This window comes from Pygocentrus nattereri, chromosome 18, assembly GCF_015220715.1.
Source record: "Pygocentrus nattereri isolate fPygNat1 chromosome 18, fPygNat1.pri, whole genome shotgun sequence".
Taxonomy (NCBI): domain Eukaryota; kingdom Metazoa; phylum Chordata; class Actinopteri; order Characiformes; family Serrasalmidae; genus Pygocentrus; species Pygocentrus nattereri.
The window spans coordinates 2,273,055-2,293,163 of record NC_051228.1 but is presented as its reverse complement, the minus strand read 5'-3'; the positions used below and the strand labels follow the sequence as shown (position 1 = coordinate 2,293,163).

The following is a 20,109-nucleotide window of genomic DNA, read 5'->3' as shown; positions in this document are numbered from 1 at the left end:
ACACACTAACACACCACCACCACGTCAGTGTTACTGCAGTGCTGAGAATGACCCACCACCTAAATACTACCTGCTCTCTCGGGGTCCATGGGGGTCACATATATCTGCTGCAAAGCTTAAGCAGTTGAATATGTTGCCCATAGTGGGGTCAGAAGGTCACGGCCTGCGCTCTCGCGCTTTAAAGCATCGCCACATGTGGCTTTAATCATATTTTAACGGCGAGATTCCAGATCAGATTAAACGGAGCAGCAAAACGGGGATTTGGACTTTGCAGTGGCCCCACTGCAGGAACCAAAACAGTCCGAACTAAATGAGATTAGTGGAAAACTCTCGTGCCGTCGCTGATCCCACAATCAGGTACACAGTGTTCCCTAACCGCTCTCAGAGGATTTTCACAGGCCTTACTGGGACCCTGGAACATTAACAATCATAATAATATTAATAGAAATAATAATAAAGAGTTCAATTATAGCATTTTTCACACATGTAGCTGCTCAAAGTGCTCTACAGTGAAAAGTCACACTTAAAAAAATGAAAATAAACAAATAAAAGTACAATAAAATGTGAAAATGAGCTTAGATACAGGGTAAATATATATATATATATATATATATATATATATATATATATGCCAGTGTCTGGATGGAGGTAGAGATTTGTGGGATTAGTGATTTTCAAAGGCTCAGCTTGTGGAAATTTCCCCTGCCCTTCCACGCATGCGCAATCCAGGCCCTTAATACGAGCTAATGACTCACTTTACTGATTCGACTCTTTTGAACTTTGTGAATCAAAGGAACCAGCGTTGTCCCTGACGATGGACATTTCAGTCAAATGTTGAGAACAACATTTAGGTAAATGTTGGGAAACAAGATTTAGCCGTTTTAGCCCATAAACAAAGTGCTTACTTTTGTGTTTGTGATTTAAAAAAAAACGAATCGATTCTTCAGAGTCGTTTAAAAGAGTCACTCAAACAGGATGATTCGCGAGGCGAATCGCCGCTCAGCCTCAGCAGCGTCACTCTCCGGTGTGCACACCAGCAGTGTGGCAGTGATGATGATGATGATGATGAAGACAGGGATGGAAATATAGCCCAGGGCTGAGTGAGTCTGAGCAAAAACTGGATACGACACATCTCACCGGTTCATCCACAAGTGGGTCTGTTTTCTGAGCGTTAACTACTGAAGTGGTGGTCTTGAGTAACGATTTAGGTTTTTAAAAGCTGTTTAGTTCTCTTAAAATGAATTTTCCGTTCCACCTTAAATGGTGCAGCTACATACTACTGCACCATTTAAGGTGGAACGGATAATTCGACTGAAAAGGCCGTTAAAACTTGGATTTTAACTCTTAATTTATGCATTAAAACGTTTAAAGTTAGGATGTTGTACAGTTGTTGGGACACAGGGAGTAACTGTGGTATTGTGTTGTAGAATTGTGGGTAAATGAGAAAAGCATTGTTTATATAACGTCACTGTGCTGCTGGACAGTGATGGGACTCTTAAAGCTGCGTGTTTATCCAGCCAAAGCCCCTTTACTGCTCTGGCAGCTCCTCCAGGCGCTCTACTTTCCTCCGCTCCAGTGAGGATTAGGGCTTTATGTAACACACTTTTCGAAGAAGCCCAGAGGCTCTGTGTGATTCCTTAATCGAGTCAGTTTGACCTGGGTGTGAATGGAGCGCTGGGATCGGGTGGGCTGGGGATTTACCTGCTCTAGCACACCTGATGAGTTGAATCAGGTGTGATGAGGCAAGAAAGCCAAGCTGTGCTGCACTCCATCCACGCAGGACCACGGGGAGCCTCTGCCGCCCTGAAGGGCTGTTCCAAAGATGATAGTGTATTAGGAATGGATGGAGCAGTGTTAGATTTCTTCACAGGGTTTTATTTTCTAACAAGACATTTGAAGTCATGCGTAATTGCGACTGAGAGGAACCAAGACTCAAAACGAGAAACTCTGTAAGAGTGTGGTGGAGAACAACTGAGAGGAACCAGGACTCAAAAGGAGAAACTCTGTAAGAGCTTGGTGGAGAACGACTGAGAGGAACCAGGACTCAAAAGGAGAAACTCTGTAAGAGCTTGGTGGAGAACGACTGAGAGGAACCAGGACTCAAAATGAGAAACTCTGTAAGAGCTTGGTGGAGAACGAATGAGAGGAACCAGGACTCAAAATGAGAAACTCTGTAAGAGCTTGGTGGAGAACGAATGAGAGGAACCAGGACTCAAAAGGAGAAACTCTGTAAGAGCTTGGTGGAGAACGACTGAGAGGAACCAAGACTCAAAAGGAGAAACTCTGTAAGAGCTTGGTGGAGAACAAATGAGAGGAACCAGGACTCAAAAGGAGAAACTCTGTAAGAGCTTGGTGGAGAACGACTGAGAGGAACCAGGACTCAAAACGATAAACTCTGTAAGAGCTTGGTGGAGAACGAATGAGAGGAACCAAGACTCAAAATGAGAAACTCTGTAAGAGCTTGGTGGAGAACGACTGAGAGGAACCAAGACTCAAAATGAGAAACTCTGTAAGAGCTTGGTGGAGAACGAATGAGAGGAACCAGGACTCAAAACGAGAAACTCTGTAAGAGCTTGGTGGAGAACGAATGAGAGGAACCAGGACTCAAAATGAGAAACTCTGTAAGAGCTTGGTGGAGAACGAATGAGAGGAACCAAGACTCAAAATGAGAAACTCTGTAAGAGCTTGGTGGAGAACGACTGAGAGGAACCAAGACTCAAAACGAGAAACTCTGTAAGAGCTTGGCGGAGAACGACTGAGAGGAACCAGGACTCAAAATGATAAACTCTGTAAGAGCGTGGTGGAGAACAACTGAGAGGAACCAAGACTCAAAACGAGAAGTTCTCTAAGAGCATGGCAGAGAACGACTGAGAGGAACCAAGTCTCAAAACAAGACAGTCTTTAAAAGCATGATGAAGAACCACAGAGAAGTACCAAGACTTAAAACATGAAACTAATGAAGACCACGATGAAGAACCACTAGGAAGAATCAATACTCAAAAAGGAAAAACTTCTTAAGAACATGAAGATCAACCACTGAGAAGAATCAAGACTGAAAAGAAGGCAGTCTTAAAAAGCATGATGAAGAACCACTGAGAAGAACAAAAACTCATAAGTACTCAAAAAATCCCTCAGGACTTGAAGAAGAACCACTGGAAGGAAGCAAGGTTTAAAAGCAGAAAGTCTTTGAAAGTATGATGAAAAACCACTGAGAGAAACCAAGGCCCAAAAGGAGAAACTCCTGAAGAGCATGGAGAAGAACTACTGAGAGGAACCAAGACCCAAAAGAGAAACTCCTGAAGAGCATGGAGAAGAACCACTGAGAGAAACCAAAGCCCAAAAAGAGAAACTCCTGAAGAGCATGGAGAAGAACCACTGAGAGGAACCAAGACCCAAAAGGGGAAACTCCAGAAGAGCATGGAGAAGAACCACTGAGAGGAACCAAGACCCAAAAGGGGAAACTCCAGAAGAGCATGGAGAAGAACCACTGAGAGGAACCAAGACTCGAAAAGGAAACCCTTTGTCCTCTGGGCTAAAATAAAGACGAAAATAGACCGCCGTAGCCTTGTGGCTTCTGAGCTAAAACTAAAGGAGCAAACATCCGACGCTAAGCATGAGCTGTAAGGTCTAAAAAGAGAAAGTGTCTTCATCCTTTGTTCTTAATCCTTTTCTTTGAATGAGGCGGTCCTTCTGTAGGCTGAGCCGAACAATGCAAGTAATGCAATTACCACGGTTACTTTTCTCCTGAAGTGCTGTTTCAGGAGTTACCCCGAACCTCCCTGATGAGGTGAAGCACTGTTTAATCACGATGTCTGATCTTCTACCCCCAGATCCAGCAGTGCAGCCGAGCTCATGGGGAAGAAGGTGCTGCAGTGTTTTCCCTGGTATAAACGCTGTAAAGGCCAGGGCACCGGCAGGCTTTGCCCTCCGCAGGCCGGTGAGGGGAGCTTCTTAACTACCGTAACTCCAGAGTAGACGTAGACGATATGGAACAAATATAATATTGGGATACTTCACGAAATTGTCACAATACATGACACGTCACAATGTTTATTTTATCCGACATCTGATCAGTTGGCACTGAAAAAAAAGAGGCAGTCGTGCTACATTTAAAAAAATACTATCAAAAACTGATTTTTATTCCATATTTGGCACTAAATCCAGATCAACAGGGCTAATTTTGCTCACTTCATATTGACGCATGCAGTTGGTCAGTGAACTAATGATATGCGTGATATTTTCCCGAAAAGCATATTGGATTTTAGGCTGGGGAAACACCACCGATTTTTCAAAATGTCAACACTGTTCACTGTGTGAGGTGTGAACAGAGATCCAGAGGGTTTGGTGTGAAACGGTTCAGGCGTCTTTACAGTGGTGTTGATGGGAACCAGACATCGCCATGACTACAACACAGATATAGACACTTTATTTACCATCCAGAACCACCAGAGAACCTACACGAGTCTTCTGAGCTTATATGGAATGTTGATGATGGAAAATAGTGGAAAATCTGGAATAATGAGTTTTCTTTGGGGACTATTTTGCCGCACAGCGCCCTGCATGTCTCCCTCCACCATGAATGGAGTTGAAGTTCTCTAAACTCTCATAAAACAGCGTCTCAGTCATCAGGCAGTGAATTCAGAACCAGTTCATGTAGGAACTTTCTGTGAGGAGCTTTTAGAGGGACGTCTGGTTCCCATCACCACCACTGTGAGGAGCTTTTAGAGGGGGACGTCTGGTTCCCATCACCACCACTGTGAGGAGCTTTTAGAGGGGGACGTCTGGTTCCCATCACCACCACTGTGAACGGCGCTGTGACTCTGACTTTTGTCTCTTGCGCGTCAAACCGCTCTGAACGACTTCACATCTTAACGATTTAATCAAACAGAAATTTTGGAAAAATCAGTGAAGTTCCCTTTCAGGCCTCTCACGTTTTCTCGTTTGTGTCTCAGTTCCCTCCAGCGAGGTACAGCCTGTCTTCCCTCCCTCCATCCCGTGGGCGTGCAACGGTGAGGGAGGCAGAACACGGCCCGTTTACTTTTCACACAAGGCCCGGGTCACCTATCGGCACCAGATGGACGGAAATATTATCGACGCCACCTGCTGACCTTTGGGCTCATTTCCCAGAATTCCCCACACTGAGAATAGCTGCATTGAGCTGGCTCGGTTCAAATGTGTCCATCTTTTCATTGTCAGATTTGTTGCCTTTCCGTTTATCTTATTTTTGGCAATAATACAGAGCGAGTCAAAAGTCACAGGACAGGTTTTATTTTATTTTAGCTTTTATTTTATTATGGACTTTTATCTCTGGGGTCATCTCAAACGGATTGTGTATGCTGAGGAAATCCACAACAAGCGCCACCTTCAGCACCGCGTCGTGGAGGCATAAAAAATAAAATAAAATAAAATAAAACTGTGTCCTGTGACTTTTGACTCACCCTGTAGTGTAATATATCATTGCTGTCCAAAACTAAAACACGTACTATTTTTTTCTATTTTTATTTTTGTACATCATCAGAGCACAGCAGCTTCCCTTCACACTGCGTGAACATCTCATCACGATTTGAACAGAAATGCTATGAAACAGGTTGGAGTTAAATATCTTTACACTTCCATTCAAACTGAAGCGTTTTGATCTCTCCTGTCAAGTTCCTACTTTTCTTTAAACAGCGATGATATTTTATTCATGTGGAAATGACGCACACGCCTGAAAGCCAGCTGAATGCAGCACTTCTTCCAGTGTGCTCGGTCATCTCTGTGGTCAGGAGGAGGAGGAAGGAGAGGACAATGGAATTTAACGTGGGAGTGAAAAGGAGTTGAGATCTGTTGCAGCAACACGGCGCTGCGTTTTCCTCCCCCTACAACTGTGTATCTTCGGTTACTGTAATCAAGGCCAGCTGGATCCTTTCTGCCGGACCTGGACTGATTATGCATGGTTGGGACAGACGTCATGTGACCACAAAGGCCAGAGTGTTTCAGACTCTATCATTAAAAAAAAGAAAAGAAAAAGTTTACTTATATAACCTGCATCGTATATTTTGCTGTTTTCCTCATCCTGTTCCTCATGTCTTAGCAAGATACTACAGATGGTCTTGAAAACTGTACTTTTTGACACATCTGTGCATCCAGTTAAAGGGAAATTCCAGGGATTATCCAAAAATTTCTCTGTAATGAAGTGGTTACGATGTAAACAGAGTTGTTCAGAGTGGTTTGGTGATAGGAACCAGACGTCCCCCTCTAAAATCTCCCTCACAGAGGGTTATTACAAGAAATGGAAATGCATTGACTGGAGACACCTGGGTCTCTACAATGGGCCATTTTCAGTTCCGACAGCTCTGAATGACTTTGTTTACATCTCGCCACTGAATTAAGCAGAAATTTTGAAAGTTGGGTGGAATTCCCCTTTAACGTCAACCCATATTTGGTGTTACTGAACATAAGGGATGCGCAGTGTGTGTCATTTGTTAATCCATATTGTGGTGTTAGCCTTTACAATACGGATATCACAGAAGGCCCCAGTGTGCAAATGATCCCTCGAGCCACTTTGAGCAGCTTGACCGGTCACAGCTTCACTTGGCTACCAGAAGGCAGTAATTTTGGTTGAAATACTGCAGAGCAAGAGCAAAATCAAGGCATATCACAGCTGCAGGATGTAGCCATGCAGTCACAGCGCATATTAAAATGGGCTATTTGATGCGAAGAGTGGCTCGGTGGCGCTGTCGCCTCACAGCAAGGAGGGCCTGGGTTCGAGTCCCCGGCCGGGTAACCAGGGTCCTCTCTGTGTGGAGTCTGCATGTTCTCCCCGTGTCTGTGTGGGTTTCCTCCCACAGTCCAAAGACGTGCAGTCAGGCCAACTGGACATGGTAAACTGCCCCTAGGTGTGAGTGAATGTGTCTGTCTGTCCGCCCTGCGATGGACTGGTGACCTGTCCAGGGTGTATCCTGCCTTTCGCCCAATGACCGCTGGGATAGGCTCCAGCAACCAGGCTCCAGCAAAGTGGCTCAGAAGGTGTGTCTGTGTGTATTTGATGCTTAATCCAGGTTCTCTGTTTATAGAGTTTGGCACAGATAATCCAGGTATGAGGAACCGAGTCCTCCTGCCAGTGAATTGTCTTCGTTACTGTGAGATATTTTGGTTTATAAACGTCCCGAATCCTTTGCTGGCATCACAATTCAAGTTCACACGAGCCTCTGAAGCTAACTTTGGCTGGGAATCCAAGAAAAGTGTTCCTGCCAAATCGAAAGTTTGTCATTTCAATAATCTCCTGCTTGACTGTTGTTTTAATTAGTAATAAATGAAAACAGTTGATAATGGTTCGATAACTTGATATATGATTAACTAGAGGCTGAAACGTCATTGGGAGTATGAAGTAGTTGGTTGATACTGTCGATGTTTTGGAATAACGGAGATAAACAAGTCATTTCTAAAACATTCACGATCGTTTTCAGGCTCAGGACGGTTAGCGCTGTCGCTGTCGGAGTGATAACTGGATGGCCTGTACAATAAACCTACAAAACAACGTTGACGTAACAGATCAGCAGCTGTAAACACCAAAAAAAAAAGAAAAGTACAAACTCATTTTGTTAAAGCATTCCTTAACGATGTCCCGAAATTGATATGAATGTATATCATAATGGTTTGTTAATGATAAATAAACCCATTTTGTCCTTCATTTGTTTTATTCTTTCTTTCATTCCTCTGCACTCCACTCTCAGTTCTGGGGATGTGTGGGTCTGACTGTTTAATGCAGTCACAGATGTGGAAAATCAGTCCAGCGAAAGGCTTCGTGAAGGTAACCGGGACGTCCGATCATATCTTATCATATGTTTACTCTAAAATACCAGTTATGAGAAATTCGCACGATGAGTGAGCGTCAGATAAAATCACACGACTCAGTTGGCATTTTAACCGGCTTCTTTTAAAATGCCCAAAAACAGGCCTCATCCTGAACAACATGACAAAGTTTAATATGTGTGTTTTGGGCAGTCGTGGGCTGGAGGTCAGGGAACTGGCCCTGTGACCAGAAGGTCGCCGGTTCGATCCCCAGTGCTGACAGTCTATGACTGAGGTGTCCTTGAGCAAGACACCTGACCCCCAACTGCTCCCCGAGCACCGTGGATAGGGCTGCCCACCGCTCCAGGCAAGTGTGCTCACTGCCCCCTAGTGTGTGTGTATTCACTAGTGTGTATGTGGTGTTTCACTTCACGGACGGGTTAAATGTGGATACGGCGTTTACGAGGGGTGTTGCTCTAAACCAAGAACGCAACTGACTTGCATTCTTGGGAAGAACATTCTTGACACATTTCCAGTTTCGACATAATTTGAAAACGCCTGTCGTCCTTTACCCTGTATGTAAATTTCTCGATGAATGGACCAAAAGAAACGGCCCAAAGTGACTTGGAAAATCTCCGGTTCCATTGACTTGCATTAAAAGTAAAGTGTGTTTTTTTCCGTGGTGTAAAGTTTGGAGATATTTTGGAGATACGAGGTTTTGTCCGGACAACATGCTGTGTTTTGATGCTGGTATGCTGGTCAACCAGCATGAACATGCTGGGGTGACCAGATAAACCAGAACCAGGCCAGCATAGACCAGCTTAGACCAGCATGAAACCCTTGCTGGTCTGCGCTGGTTTTTCCTGCCGTGAACAGTGAATCTCACAGTGATCCAGTCTGTTAGAGATGCTGAACACCTCCACCGCTTTCAGGCAAATGAGGGATGGTTTATACACGCAGTTAGCACCACGCTAATTGGCGGACCATACGCTTCCAGTCCTTGTTAGCTGCTGTAGCTGCTGTAGCTCCAATGCTGGAACTGGCGCACCAGATGACAGTCTGTTGACTGCTTGGCTCCATTTGGGGTTATTAGACTTTTCTCTGCTTCTTTAACACTGTGCTATTACTTCATCCTTATGACGGAAAAGGCAAAAGCATTGTTGAGACGGGTGTATTTTGCGGTACTGGGCTGCTGTGTGAAGTCAGGCCATAAGGGGGCGATGTTGCGCTGTATGACATCTGTTCAATGGCTCAGCCTCCTCAATGTGTTAGATTTAGTTTGAGCTCATATCTAAATCCAGCAAACAAAACCGTGTGGTGTGATATAAAACCTTTATTAGGTGACATCATCATAAATTACAAATATGACACCTTTTTTGTGTGTATAAAGTGAATAAAGTGAAATATAGTCCCTTTATATGCTGCCATGTCGATCGTTCCCGTTTGCAGAGTGAGCAGCTGCTCCAGATCTGAATGAGGTTGCAGTCAAGTTTCACAAACACTGTGAGAGAGATCTGCCGCCCGAACAAACAAAACAATACGGTTCATTTCTTTCTATGGGCTCTGTGCTGGGTTACGTGTGGCCCGAGCTCAGGCCTGCTGCGGTCAGGGTGGCGTGTTTGTGGCCTGAGACGGCTCATCGGCACGGCTGGTTGTTGAGGTTGTTGAGGATTTTGTGGTGTGGAGCTTTGTATGGAGCGGTGAAGCTTCCTGGAGCCACAGTGCCACGACCGTCTTCATCCACCTGACCCATCAGGATGAAGTTCTGACCTGAAAGAGGAGAAACGGAGACCCGTAAAAGGCCAGTCAGACTGGTCACACGTCTTTGCTCACATATCGGTGGTAGAGGGTGGTCCAGAGCCCAACGTCCTGGACCTAACTGATGGATGGCCCACCTTCTGTCTCACCAAACAACAGGGCCAGAAACTGGGTTCAAAGTCTGGATTTGAAGATCGGGGGGTAGAAAATAGCATCAACAACTTCTCTACACTGTAAGTGAAAGTCAGTTGAATCTTAATTCTAGTCGGCATATCTTACATTTCTTATTTTGAGATGGTTGTGCACTTATTCTAAGATTATTCACCTTATTTCTAGACATTTTTAGCAATACCAGCAGTACTGGCCGATAATTTTGCTGGTTTCTTAAAAGAAGCTAATTTATCTGCCAGTAGTGAGATAGTTTTACTTATTAAAATGACTTAAAACAAATAAAAAGTGTCTAGAAATAAGTTAGAAAATCCTAAAATGAGCTTACAACATTCTCAACAGGCAGAGTATTGGATATATCAGCTCGATGTAAGATCGTTTTACCCAACAAAGTACCATTTTAGCACTGTAACTGTCCACCAGCAAAATGGAGCTACAGCAGAGAGGTTTCTGATAAAGTGGCTGTTTATGTATTTCTGTATATCGCTGCTGTCGGAAGAAAACCTTGTATCTCCATTTTTGACGTTTTTTAGTTTTTAATATAATTTGAAAATGCCTGTTGGTCTTTACTTTGTGTGTAAATTTCAGGATGAATGGACCAAAAGAAACGGCCCGAAATTGCTTGGAAAGACGTCTGGTTCCATTGACTTACATTAAAAGTAAAGTAGGGTTTTTCCTTCTCCTGTAAAGTTGCTATTTTGGAGATACGAGGTTTTCTTACGACAGCAGAGATATACGAGTTCCGGTGATGTGTGGATCAATACAGTCTCCAACGCACAAGCAGATCTAGTTGAAGTCATTTGAATCTAAATGGTACAACATCAGCACATAATTCCTAACGTTATTTGGCTATTAACACACTTTACAGGCCGTTCTTCCCAAACGCTCTCAGATTTGGTTTTATGTGAATCAACATGCCTTTTACACTCGAAGACATGAAAAATAAATACGTGTTAAAAAAATTATCGTGTCTAATTACACTGCTATTCGGGGGCAGTCGTGGGCTGGAGGTTAGGGAACCAGCTTCGTGACCGGAAGGTCGCTGGTTCGAACCCCAGAGCCGACAGCACATGACTGAGGTGTCCTTGAGCAAGACACCTAACCCCCAACTGCTCCCCGGGTGCTGCGGATTGGGCTGCCCACCGCTCCAGGGCAAGTGTGCTCACTGCCCCCTAGTGTGTGGGTGAGTGTGTGGGTGGGTGGGTGTGTGGGTGGGTGGGTGGGTGGGTGTGTGTGCTCACTAGTGTGTATGTGGTGTTTCACTTCACGGATGGGTTAAATGCGGAGGTGGAATTTCCCCGTTTGTGGGATTAAAAAATCTCTTAATCTTAATTAAACTCTGCAAACATGTCAGATTTTCAAGTGCAATGATCTTAAATCTAGTCGGTACATCCAGTATTTCTCATTTTTGTGAGTTCAGCAAGCTTATTATAAGATGATTTAGCCCATTTTAAGCCTTTTTTACTTGGTTTTAGTCAGATTATCTCACCACAGGACGGCAGATAATTCTGCTCAGTGTAATCGGTTTTAGACCAACACAGTGAGATAATTAGACTAAAATCACTCACACCAAGTGCAAAAAATGCCAAAAAATAGTTATATAGTCTTTTACTAATCTCCAAATGAGAACTATTGGACGTGTCAGCCGGGATTAAGATCGCTGCACTCGACCAGAGACCATGTTTTGCTGTGTATCTACTCAGTTCCATGTAATTAGGTAATGTTTTGATGATTTGTGCTTCTACTGTCTTGGATATTTTCCTCAGTTCTGTTTGAATCATTTACATTTACTTTCTGGGTTTGATTTCACTCTGTTGTGTTGGTTCAGCTCCTCTTTGGTGCTTCAGCGTTTTACTCTAGACTGTAGAGAAGGATAGAGCCACGCCCACGTCAGTTCTCGTGCTGATAGGTGACGGATGTTCTAAGAACTTCTGCTGCAGTTCCGAGTCACTCAGTAGATTTTTGCTTCTTGAGCTGCAGCTTCTGCACTTCCGTGTTTTTTAGGTGCTTCTACATTTACTGCAGTCGTTATATCACCGCAGGAGCGATGCTTTGACTCAACGATGGGTTTACGATGCTCTACGGCGTGATACCCAGTGTGCTCCAGCGTCCAGTGGTCACTTGCAAGAGACACCTAAAGTGAATTATGGCCTCCCTTTTGCCTTAAAATAACAATATGTTACTTTTTTCTTCCTGCAAGTGACCACTGGAGACCACACGACTGCATGATCCAGCTTCTGAAGGGTGAGCTGTAGCCACAAAGTATGGGTTTCCAATAAAGTGGCCAGCCAGCGTATGTGCATGAACTGAGTGTGTTTGTACCTCTACGCAGCAGTGGACAGATCTTGCAGGGCAGCACCAGTTTAACAGACATGGTCTCTCCAACCTGAGTGATGGTCAGTCTGCCGGCCTTGTAGGTTTTAATGATGGACACTGTGACGTGCAGACTGCCCTGAGGGCCGGGCGAAAGAGCCGTCACGGTGCCGGTGATCACTGCACACACAACGAAAACAGCAGAGCTTTTAATGACCACAAAAAGGAGGAAAGGATAAACAACAACAGCAAACAATGGAAAAAAAGACAAAAGGGGCCGTAAAGTAGATTCCCTCCGGTGCTGAAAATACAGAGGTGGCAAAAAGTATTTGGACATGAACTATTTTAAGGATGGGTTGACTTTAATGAGGTTCTGTAGGTCAGCAGGTCAGCCGTGGCCACAGTGGGGCACTGAGGGGGCCTCAGGAGTTTGTCTGTAGTCTGGAAGCTTTAATATTATCAGATTAGTAAATCTAATTCAGCCATATCTCAAAACAACAGTGGTACTTGTGTAAAAAGAGTATCTTGTCAAGGGAAATGATCTTAATTCTAGTCAATCTAATCTAATCTGTCTCACGTTTCTCCTGATATGATTGTTGTAAGCTTATTATGAAATTATTTTGCTTATTTCTAGACATTTTTACCTGTTTTAAGTGATTTTATTAAGTAAAGTTTTCTCAGGATACTGGCAGATAATTGTGCTCGTTTCCAGCTCATTTATTAAAAGAAGCAAAATTATTTACCAACATAATGAGATCAAAAAATGTCTGGAAATAAGTTAAAAGATCTTAAAATGAGCTTTAAACAATCATCACAGGAGAAATATTGGATTTATTCAGAGGATTTAGAACAACTGAACTTGAGAAGACGCGATTTTTTTGCAGTGTAATTAAAGCTGACACTTTTGCATGTGACCAATCTGACGCTGACTGACCACTCTGACAGTGACTGACCACTCTGACAGTGACTGACCTCTGACCCTGAATGACCCCTCTGACACTGAATGACCCCTCTGACACTGACTGACTCCTCTGACACTGACACTGACTGACCACTCTGACACTGATTGACCACTTTGACAGTGACTGACTCCTCTGACACTGACTGACCACTCTGACCCTGACTGACTCCTCTGACACTGGCTGACTCCTCTGACACTGACTGACCACTTTGACAGTGACTGACTCCTCTGACACTGACTGACCACTCTGACCCTGACTGACCCCTCTGACACTGACTGACCCCTCTAACACTGACTGACCACTCTGACTGACCACTCTGACACTGACTGACCTCTCTGACACTGACTGACCACTCCGACACTGACTGACCCCTCTGACACTGACTGACCACTCGGACACTCAGGCATGTACTCACCGAACTCGCTGGCACAGAAGCTGGCCTTTATGGTTCCGCCCCTCTTACAGGCCTTGGGGCACAGCGGGTTCACTGAAAATGGAAATCACAAGAGAATTGTGGGAAAAAGAAAATGTGAGATGAACCCTCTACTGCCTGAATTATTAAACATGATAAATGATTTAATGTGCTTTGGTTATTTGAAATTGCTTATGTAATGGAAATTAAAAAAAAACTATTTCTAAAAATTTAGTGGGTTACTTGGTGAAAACAGGAACAGTCAAATCCAGCTTCTCAGAGAAACGCAGACCCGGGATTTACACTGGAAACGAGTACAGTTTAAACTGGAATCTGGATTTTACAGTAATAACATCACCACAGTAAGGATTCCTGGTCATGTGACGTCATGAGGTATTTGTCCTTTCAAAGTAAAAGACCCCTTTTTATCCACAACTAAACAGGAAAACAGATTTTATTGCTATGTTCATGTTATTTTATGTTTTTAGTCACATTAAGATGAAGTCATTGTTGCCGTATAACAACAAGCTGTGCAGTAGTTAATAATGAGCTTTTTAGTGAAGGAAGAAAATATTCCTGCAAACGTTTGTTGATCATAAAGCAGCTTTGTGCTGATCTTTTGTGTATATTTACGTCAACACTCAGGATTCCCCTCTAATTCAACCTGTTACGCTTTAAAACCCATGTGTCCATCACAAGGGCCACGTCAGGCCTGTGGCAGAAGCTTTTTCAGCCTGCAAAAAGATTTAAATTTTTTATTAACATTAGCCCATTTCACCATGAGCTGCACTACAGTTCCCAGCATGCACTGCAACATAATCTATGGGACAGCACCACAAAAAAAGATGCCAGATGTCCAGTTCAAGCAAATGGGCAGTTTAAAAAACTTGCTGTACAAGGTAGGTGTTTCTAATAAAGTGGCCAGTTAGTGGAAGCACAAGGTAGGTGTTTCTAATAAAGTGGCCAGTGAGTGGAAGCACAGGGTAGGTGTTTCTAATAAAGTGGCCAGTGAGTGGAAGCACAAGGTAGGTGTTTCTAATAAAGTGGCCAGTGAGTGGAAGCACAAGGTAGGTGTTTCTAATAAAGTGGCCAGTGAGTGGAAGCACAAGGTGGGTGTTTCTAATAAAGTGGCCAGTGAGCGGAAGCACAGGGTAGGTGTTTCTAATAAAGTGGCCAGTGAGTGGAAGCACAAGGTAGGTGTTTCTAATAAAGTGGCCAGTGAGTGGAAGCACAAGGTAGGTGTTTCTAATAAAGTGGCCAGTGAGTGGAAGCACAAGGTGGGTGTTTCTAATAAAGTGGCCAGTGAGCGGAAGCACAGGGTAGGTGTTTCTAATAAAGTGGCCAGTGAGTGGAAGCACAAGGTAGGTGTTTCTAATAAAGTGGCCAGTGAGTGGAAGGACAAGGCAGGTGTTTCTAATAAAGTGGCCAGTGAGTGGAAGCACAAGGTAAGGTGTTTCTAATAAAGTGGCCAGTGAGTGGAAGCACAAGGTAAGGTGTTTCTAATAAAGTGGCCAGTGAGTGGAAGCACAAGGTAGGTGTTTCTAATAAAGTGGCCAGTGAGTGGAAGCACAAGGTAGGTGTTTCTAATAAAGTGGCCAGTGAGTGGAAGTACAACGTAGGTGTTTCTAATAAAGTGGCCAGTGAGTGGAAGCACAAGGTAGGTGTTTCTAATAAAGTGGCCAGTGAGTGGAAGCCCAAGGTACTTCCACTGGGGTCGTTTAAAGAGGTTTAACGTGATCTGTTGCTAATGTAGTTTATTGCTTTCTATAAAACTGTTTATTTCATTTATTTATTTATATTGTTGCATGCTTATTTTAAAAGTATTCAGTGTCTATTTTTTGCCATTGGCATATTTTGAACAAACAATGGCCAGTTGGGGTCACGGTACAACGTTGAGTAAATCTAAAAAAAATTTTTAAATTTTAATCTACAGATTAAAACAATTACATGTGTCCGCCTATTCCCTGCCCATTCGCACAGACGTTACGAGTGTTCCAGTCTGGACTGCTTTTTGAAAACAGAGCCAATCAGAACGGACTCATTTACATGTGTCAGTCTGAAAGGCACAGGAAACAGCCTGTTTCATTCCGAGAGATGGAGAGCGGTGGAAAATGGTCATGTAAAAACGGATTATGATTATTTTGGTACATAAAACCACAGAAACGTTATAATAAAAAGGCAGGACATAAATTACTGCAAACTGACAGAACAAATAGGCTCATTTGCCTTCAAAATATTTAGAAAAATGGACGTTTTTGAAAACTTTTCTAGTTTCTAAATGTCACAGTTAGTGAAGAGCCCTCTCTGACCTGGACGGGCCGGTCTGGGTTGGCCTGGTTCTGGTTTGCGGACCGGTGGTCTGTCAGGTCGGACAGGCTTGACTGGGATGCGTCTGGGTGGAGCTTTAGTGGTGGTGGTAGTCGTGGTTGTGGTTGGAGGCTGTGTGGTTGTCGTGGTGATGGGTTTCCGGGGCTGGGCTGGGCGGGGATTCGCGGGCTCAGAATGGACGCGGCCTCCTGATTGGCTGGAGCCTGAGGTGGGGACCCGAGAGCCACGCGGGATGCTGGTGTACGAGGCCATGAAACCGTCAAAGGTCACACTGAGGTCAGACACAAACTGGACCAGGAGGACGTTACTGTTGGTTACGATGGTGCTGCAGACAGAGAGAGAGGAACCCGCGGTGAATGATTAGAGCTTGTTTCTTATCATCAGTACTGGGGACTCTTTCATATGTGCCCATAAAACAGACAGATCCAGTTCTAACTGGCTGAAGCACCAAAGCCATTGCAAAATACTCAGTTCACACACGTGACCTCACACATCAACCGAGTTCTGTATCAGTGCAGCGGATCATCAGCAGACTCTGTGCTCAGTCCGGGTTTCTTTGGCCGTTAACTGACCTAAAGATAAAAAACACCACTACACAAAGTGAAAGAACAAGGTAGATGTTTCTAATAAAGTGGGCAGTGAGTGGAAGCACATTGAGATTGAAACATGTAACTGTATGGAATTGTACAGCGTCTTGATCTGGGACAGGTCAGAGGGACTAAAGGTCTCTGCACTCACTCAGGGGCCACGTCTCCACAGTATTTGCCGATGCGCCGTGAATCGTCCTTTTCCCCTCCGTTGAAGAACGCCACGTAGTCGAAGCGGCAGTAAGTGTCCGGCTCAACGTCAAACTTGTCAAATTTCACTTCAATTACCTGAAACGAGAGTGTTCATGATCACAGCTTCGCGAGGAAAACCTCATATCTCCAAAATCGTAACTACATTAGAAGATGAAATGTTTTTAACCATAACATCTGGACGTGTTGTGTAACCACACACGACTTTAGATGAAACAATTTTCCTCCACTTGCTCCTGGAAGGTTGCTTAAGGTTGCACATTTGGAAGAAGTTCAGCAGCCCGACTCTCGTTTAAAAGACCGGGCACGCTTTCAAGATTACTCTGATAACATCAGCAGTGACCCATCACGAAGCCGTTTACACTAAAAACAGCTAGAAAGAAAACCGAGCCGGGTTTGAACAATAATGGGATAAACTACAACACGGAGCTGCTGCTCTAGAACTTCACAGTTCGCTCTCCTGAGACTGATTTGTAAGTATGTGAAGGTTTTGTTGGTTCTGACCATGCCTGGATCCACAGTGATGAGCCACGAGCAGCTGATGCCTGGTGGGTAATTCTTCTCCGGCCAGTTGGGGGTTTTGATGGAGCCTTGTGGTTTCATCATTTTTCCCCCACAGAATTGATGCTCTGAAACAGAACGAGGCAAAATTAATACTGGTGGTCAGACAACAGCACTGAGTGACTGAGACGCCTGAACTGATTGTCAATAACCCGGCAAATCAATGTGGCAGTGCTTACCATCATACATACTGTAGTTTTAAAATTACAATAGGCATATTTCAGACTTCATATTGCTTGTCGTCTTGCATGTCTCCCACTGCATTTCATGTAGGAAAACTTTTCAGGTAGAAATTTTCATATTTGCAAGTTTCGCATTGCTTTCCATGCCGCAAAGTTTATGTTGCATATCACTGCGAATTCCTTATTGCATTTTATATTGCAAATCATATATTACATATTTCATATTGATTTCATATCGCAACTTTTTTCAGATTTCATATTTCATTTCATAATTCCGTTTTTAAACTGGAAATTCCATATTACATTTTATAACTCAAATTATGAATTTCGTACTTCAATTTCATATAAAATTTTGTACGTATTGCAAATTTTGCATTTCGAGTGACACAATTTAAACAGCAATTCACATTTCATATTACAACTTTTATACTGCAAGAATTCTACTTTGCATATCTCAAATTCTATGCAGCATTTATCAATCAATCAATCAATCAATCAATCAACCTTTATTTTGACTCGGAAGTACATTGAGGGCAACCCTCATTTTCAATGTAGCCGAGCATTTACAAAAACAGGGATTGACATGACAAAGAAAATAATAACTACATTTAATCGTTTTAAATTAAAAGAAAGTTTAAAATAACAGTGAATAAAAGATAAAAGTAGATAAAAATAGAACTTGAGATTTAAATGGTAAGAAATTAAGATCAAAAGTAGATAAGAAATTAGTAAGGTAATAGTACAATATCACAAATTAAAAAAAGTAATGATAAAAAAAATAAGAAGACTGCATAAAACTACTTAAAATCACATGACGTTGCAAATTTCCTACAGTAGTTCATATTGCAATTTTTGAAAATGCAGTCTTCTTATTTTGTTCCTGCTGCAGTCTTTACATTGCAGTGTTACATTTCACTTCATATTTCAGTGTCAAAGTGCTTCTCAAATAAAAATTTCAAATGGCAATTTTCATGTTCCTGGTCTTCATGTTGCTCTGCTAAACCTTGTGCATGACGACAGAAGCCCTACCGTCCACATGTGGTTTCCCTCCGTTATAGTAGGCCAGGAAGCCTCTGCCCCCGGTGCCGGAGTCCGAAACCATCTCCAGCATCATGGTGTTGGAGGTGGAGATCAGCGCTCCCGGCCGAAACGTCCCGCAGAAACGCCCCAACTTCTGCACTATCTTAGAGTGACCGTTATACACGTCCACGTAGTCATATCGGCACAAAGGGTCAGCCTCCAGGTCAAAGATCCTGAAGGACAGCATGACCACGTTACCCTCAGGGACCTGAAAGACGAAGAGAGAGATTGTGATAGTTTAGCCGATCAGTCAAGACACGTTTGGTGTGCTTCTTCAGTTTCAGCACTGGAGTTGCTCAGTATCTTGGGCCAGTGTAGTGGTTGGTTAGTGTAGTGGTTGGTTAGTGTAGTGGCTGGGACAGTGTAGTGGTTGGTTAGTGTAGTGGCTGGGACAGTGTAGTGGTTGGTTAGTGTAGTGGTTGGTTAGTGTAGTGGTTGGGACAGTGTAGTGGTTGGTTAGTGTAGTGGTTGGTTAGTGTAGTGGTTGGGACAGTGTAGTGGTTGGGACAGTGTAGTGGTTGGTTAGTGTAGTGGCTGGGACAGTGTAGTGGTTGGGACAGTGTAGTGGTTGGTTAGTGTAGTGGTTGGGACAGTGTAGTGGTTGGTTAGTGTAGTGGCTGGGACAGTGTAGTGGTTGGGACAGTGTAGTGGTTGGTTAGTGTAGTGGTTGGGACAGTGTAGTGGTTGGTTAGTGTAGTGGTTGGGACAGTGTAGTGGTTGGTTAGTGTAGTGGCTGGGACAGTGTAGTGGTTGGGACAGTGTAGTGGTTGGTTAGTGTAGTGGTTGGGACAGTGTAGTGGCTGGGACAGTGTAGTGGTTGGGACAGTGTAGTGGGTAACACCTCTGCCCTGTAGACTGGGGTTCAATCCTCACCTGGGCAAACACCCTACACTATACCAAATGCCATAAAACGTAAATGTAAAGTATCTCTAACAGACGTGTTCAACGTGTGGTTTCTGACACTGTGATTCACTGTTCCCTACTGGACCAGCAGACTAGCAAGGGTTTCAGGCTGGTCTATCAGCATATCACTGCAGTCAGAACAAAACCTCGTATCTCCATTTTTGATGTTTTTCAGTTTTGGACATAATTTGAAAATGCCTATTGTCCTTTACATTATGTGTAATTTTCATGATGATTGGACCAGAATAAACGGCCCAAAATGACTCGGAAAGACGTCTGGTTCCATTGACTTACATTAGAAGTAGAGTGGGTTTTTTCCTTCTCCTGTAAAGTTTTGGAGGTGCGAGGTTTTGTCGACAGCAGCGATATGCTAGCAATGCTGGTCTATGCTGCTTTCCTAGCAGCGAATGTGGGTAACACAGGCTTATCACCTACCAATTATCACGGTGCTAACTGAATGTCTGAATGACCACAAGGCCGGAAACATGGATTAAGTACGCTAGCATAGCTAAAACAGCGATAGTGCATGAATTTTCAGAAAACACATGAAAACACATGAGGACGTCTATTAGAGATTATTTAACTAGTCTTTGAGATTTCAGACGAACGAGTGATGATGTCTAGCCAGGCATGTCAACCGCACCACCATTTTGGGGAGGTCAGCATTGCTGCTGGACTGCATACAGTACCATTGCAGAGTGGTAGAAATATAGGTGTTTCTAATAAAGTGGCCAGTCAGTGGAAGCACAAGGGGGGTATTTCTAATAAAGTGGCCAGTCAGTGGAAGCACAAGGGGGGTGTTTCTAATAAAGTGGCAGAAAGAAACTGTCCAAAATGACACTATTACAAGAATATGGCTCTCAGAAAGTGGG

General features: G+C 43.6%; 1 protein-coding gene and 1 long non-coding RNA gene across 2 annotated transcripts in view; one reads left to right on the top strand and one right to left on the bottom strand.

The window, feature by feature from the left end:
• Window positions 1-783: 783 nt before the first annotated feature.
• LOC108442098 lies at window positions 784-6,833 on the top strand. Its single transcript, XR_001859000.2, has 3 exons — window positions 784-1,151; window positions 3,831-3,937; window positions 4,953-6,833. It is a non-coding gene; the product is annotated as an uncharacterized LOC108442098 (long non-coding RNA).
• A 2,255-nt stretch (window positions 6,834-9,088) lies between these two features.
• Window positions 9,089-20,109, bottom strand: part of pcolcea (procollagen C-endopeptidase enhancer a) — a 23,380-nt gene continuing 12,359 nt past the window's right edge. The window contains exons 3-9 of the mRNA XM_017721983.2: window positions 18,284-18,542; window positions 17,016-17,140; window positions 16,453-16,589; window positions 15,696-16,039; window positions 13,390-13,461; window positions 12,022-12,192; window positions 9,089-9,543 (exon numbers count right to left, since the gene is read on the bottom strand). Of these exons, the coding sequence (XP_017577472.1) occupies window positions 9,410-9,543; window positions 12,022-12,192; window positions 13,390-13,461; window positions 15,696-16,039; window positions 16,453-16,589; window positions 17,016-17,140; window positions 18,284-18,542 (1,242 nt within the window). The 3' untranslated portion in view covers window positions 9,089-9,409. The remainder of the gene's footprint in view (window positions 9,544-12,021; window positions 12,193-13,389; window positions 13,462-15,695; window positions 16,040-16,452; window positions 16,590-17,015; window positions 17,141-18,283; window positions 18,543-20,109) is intronic.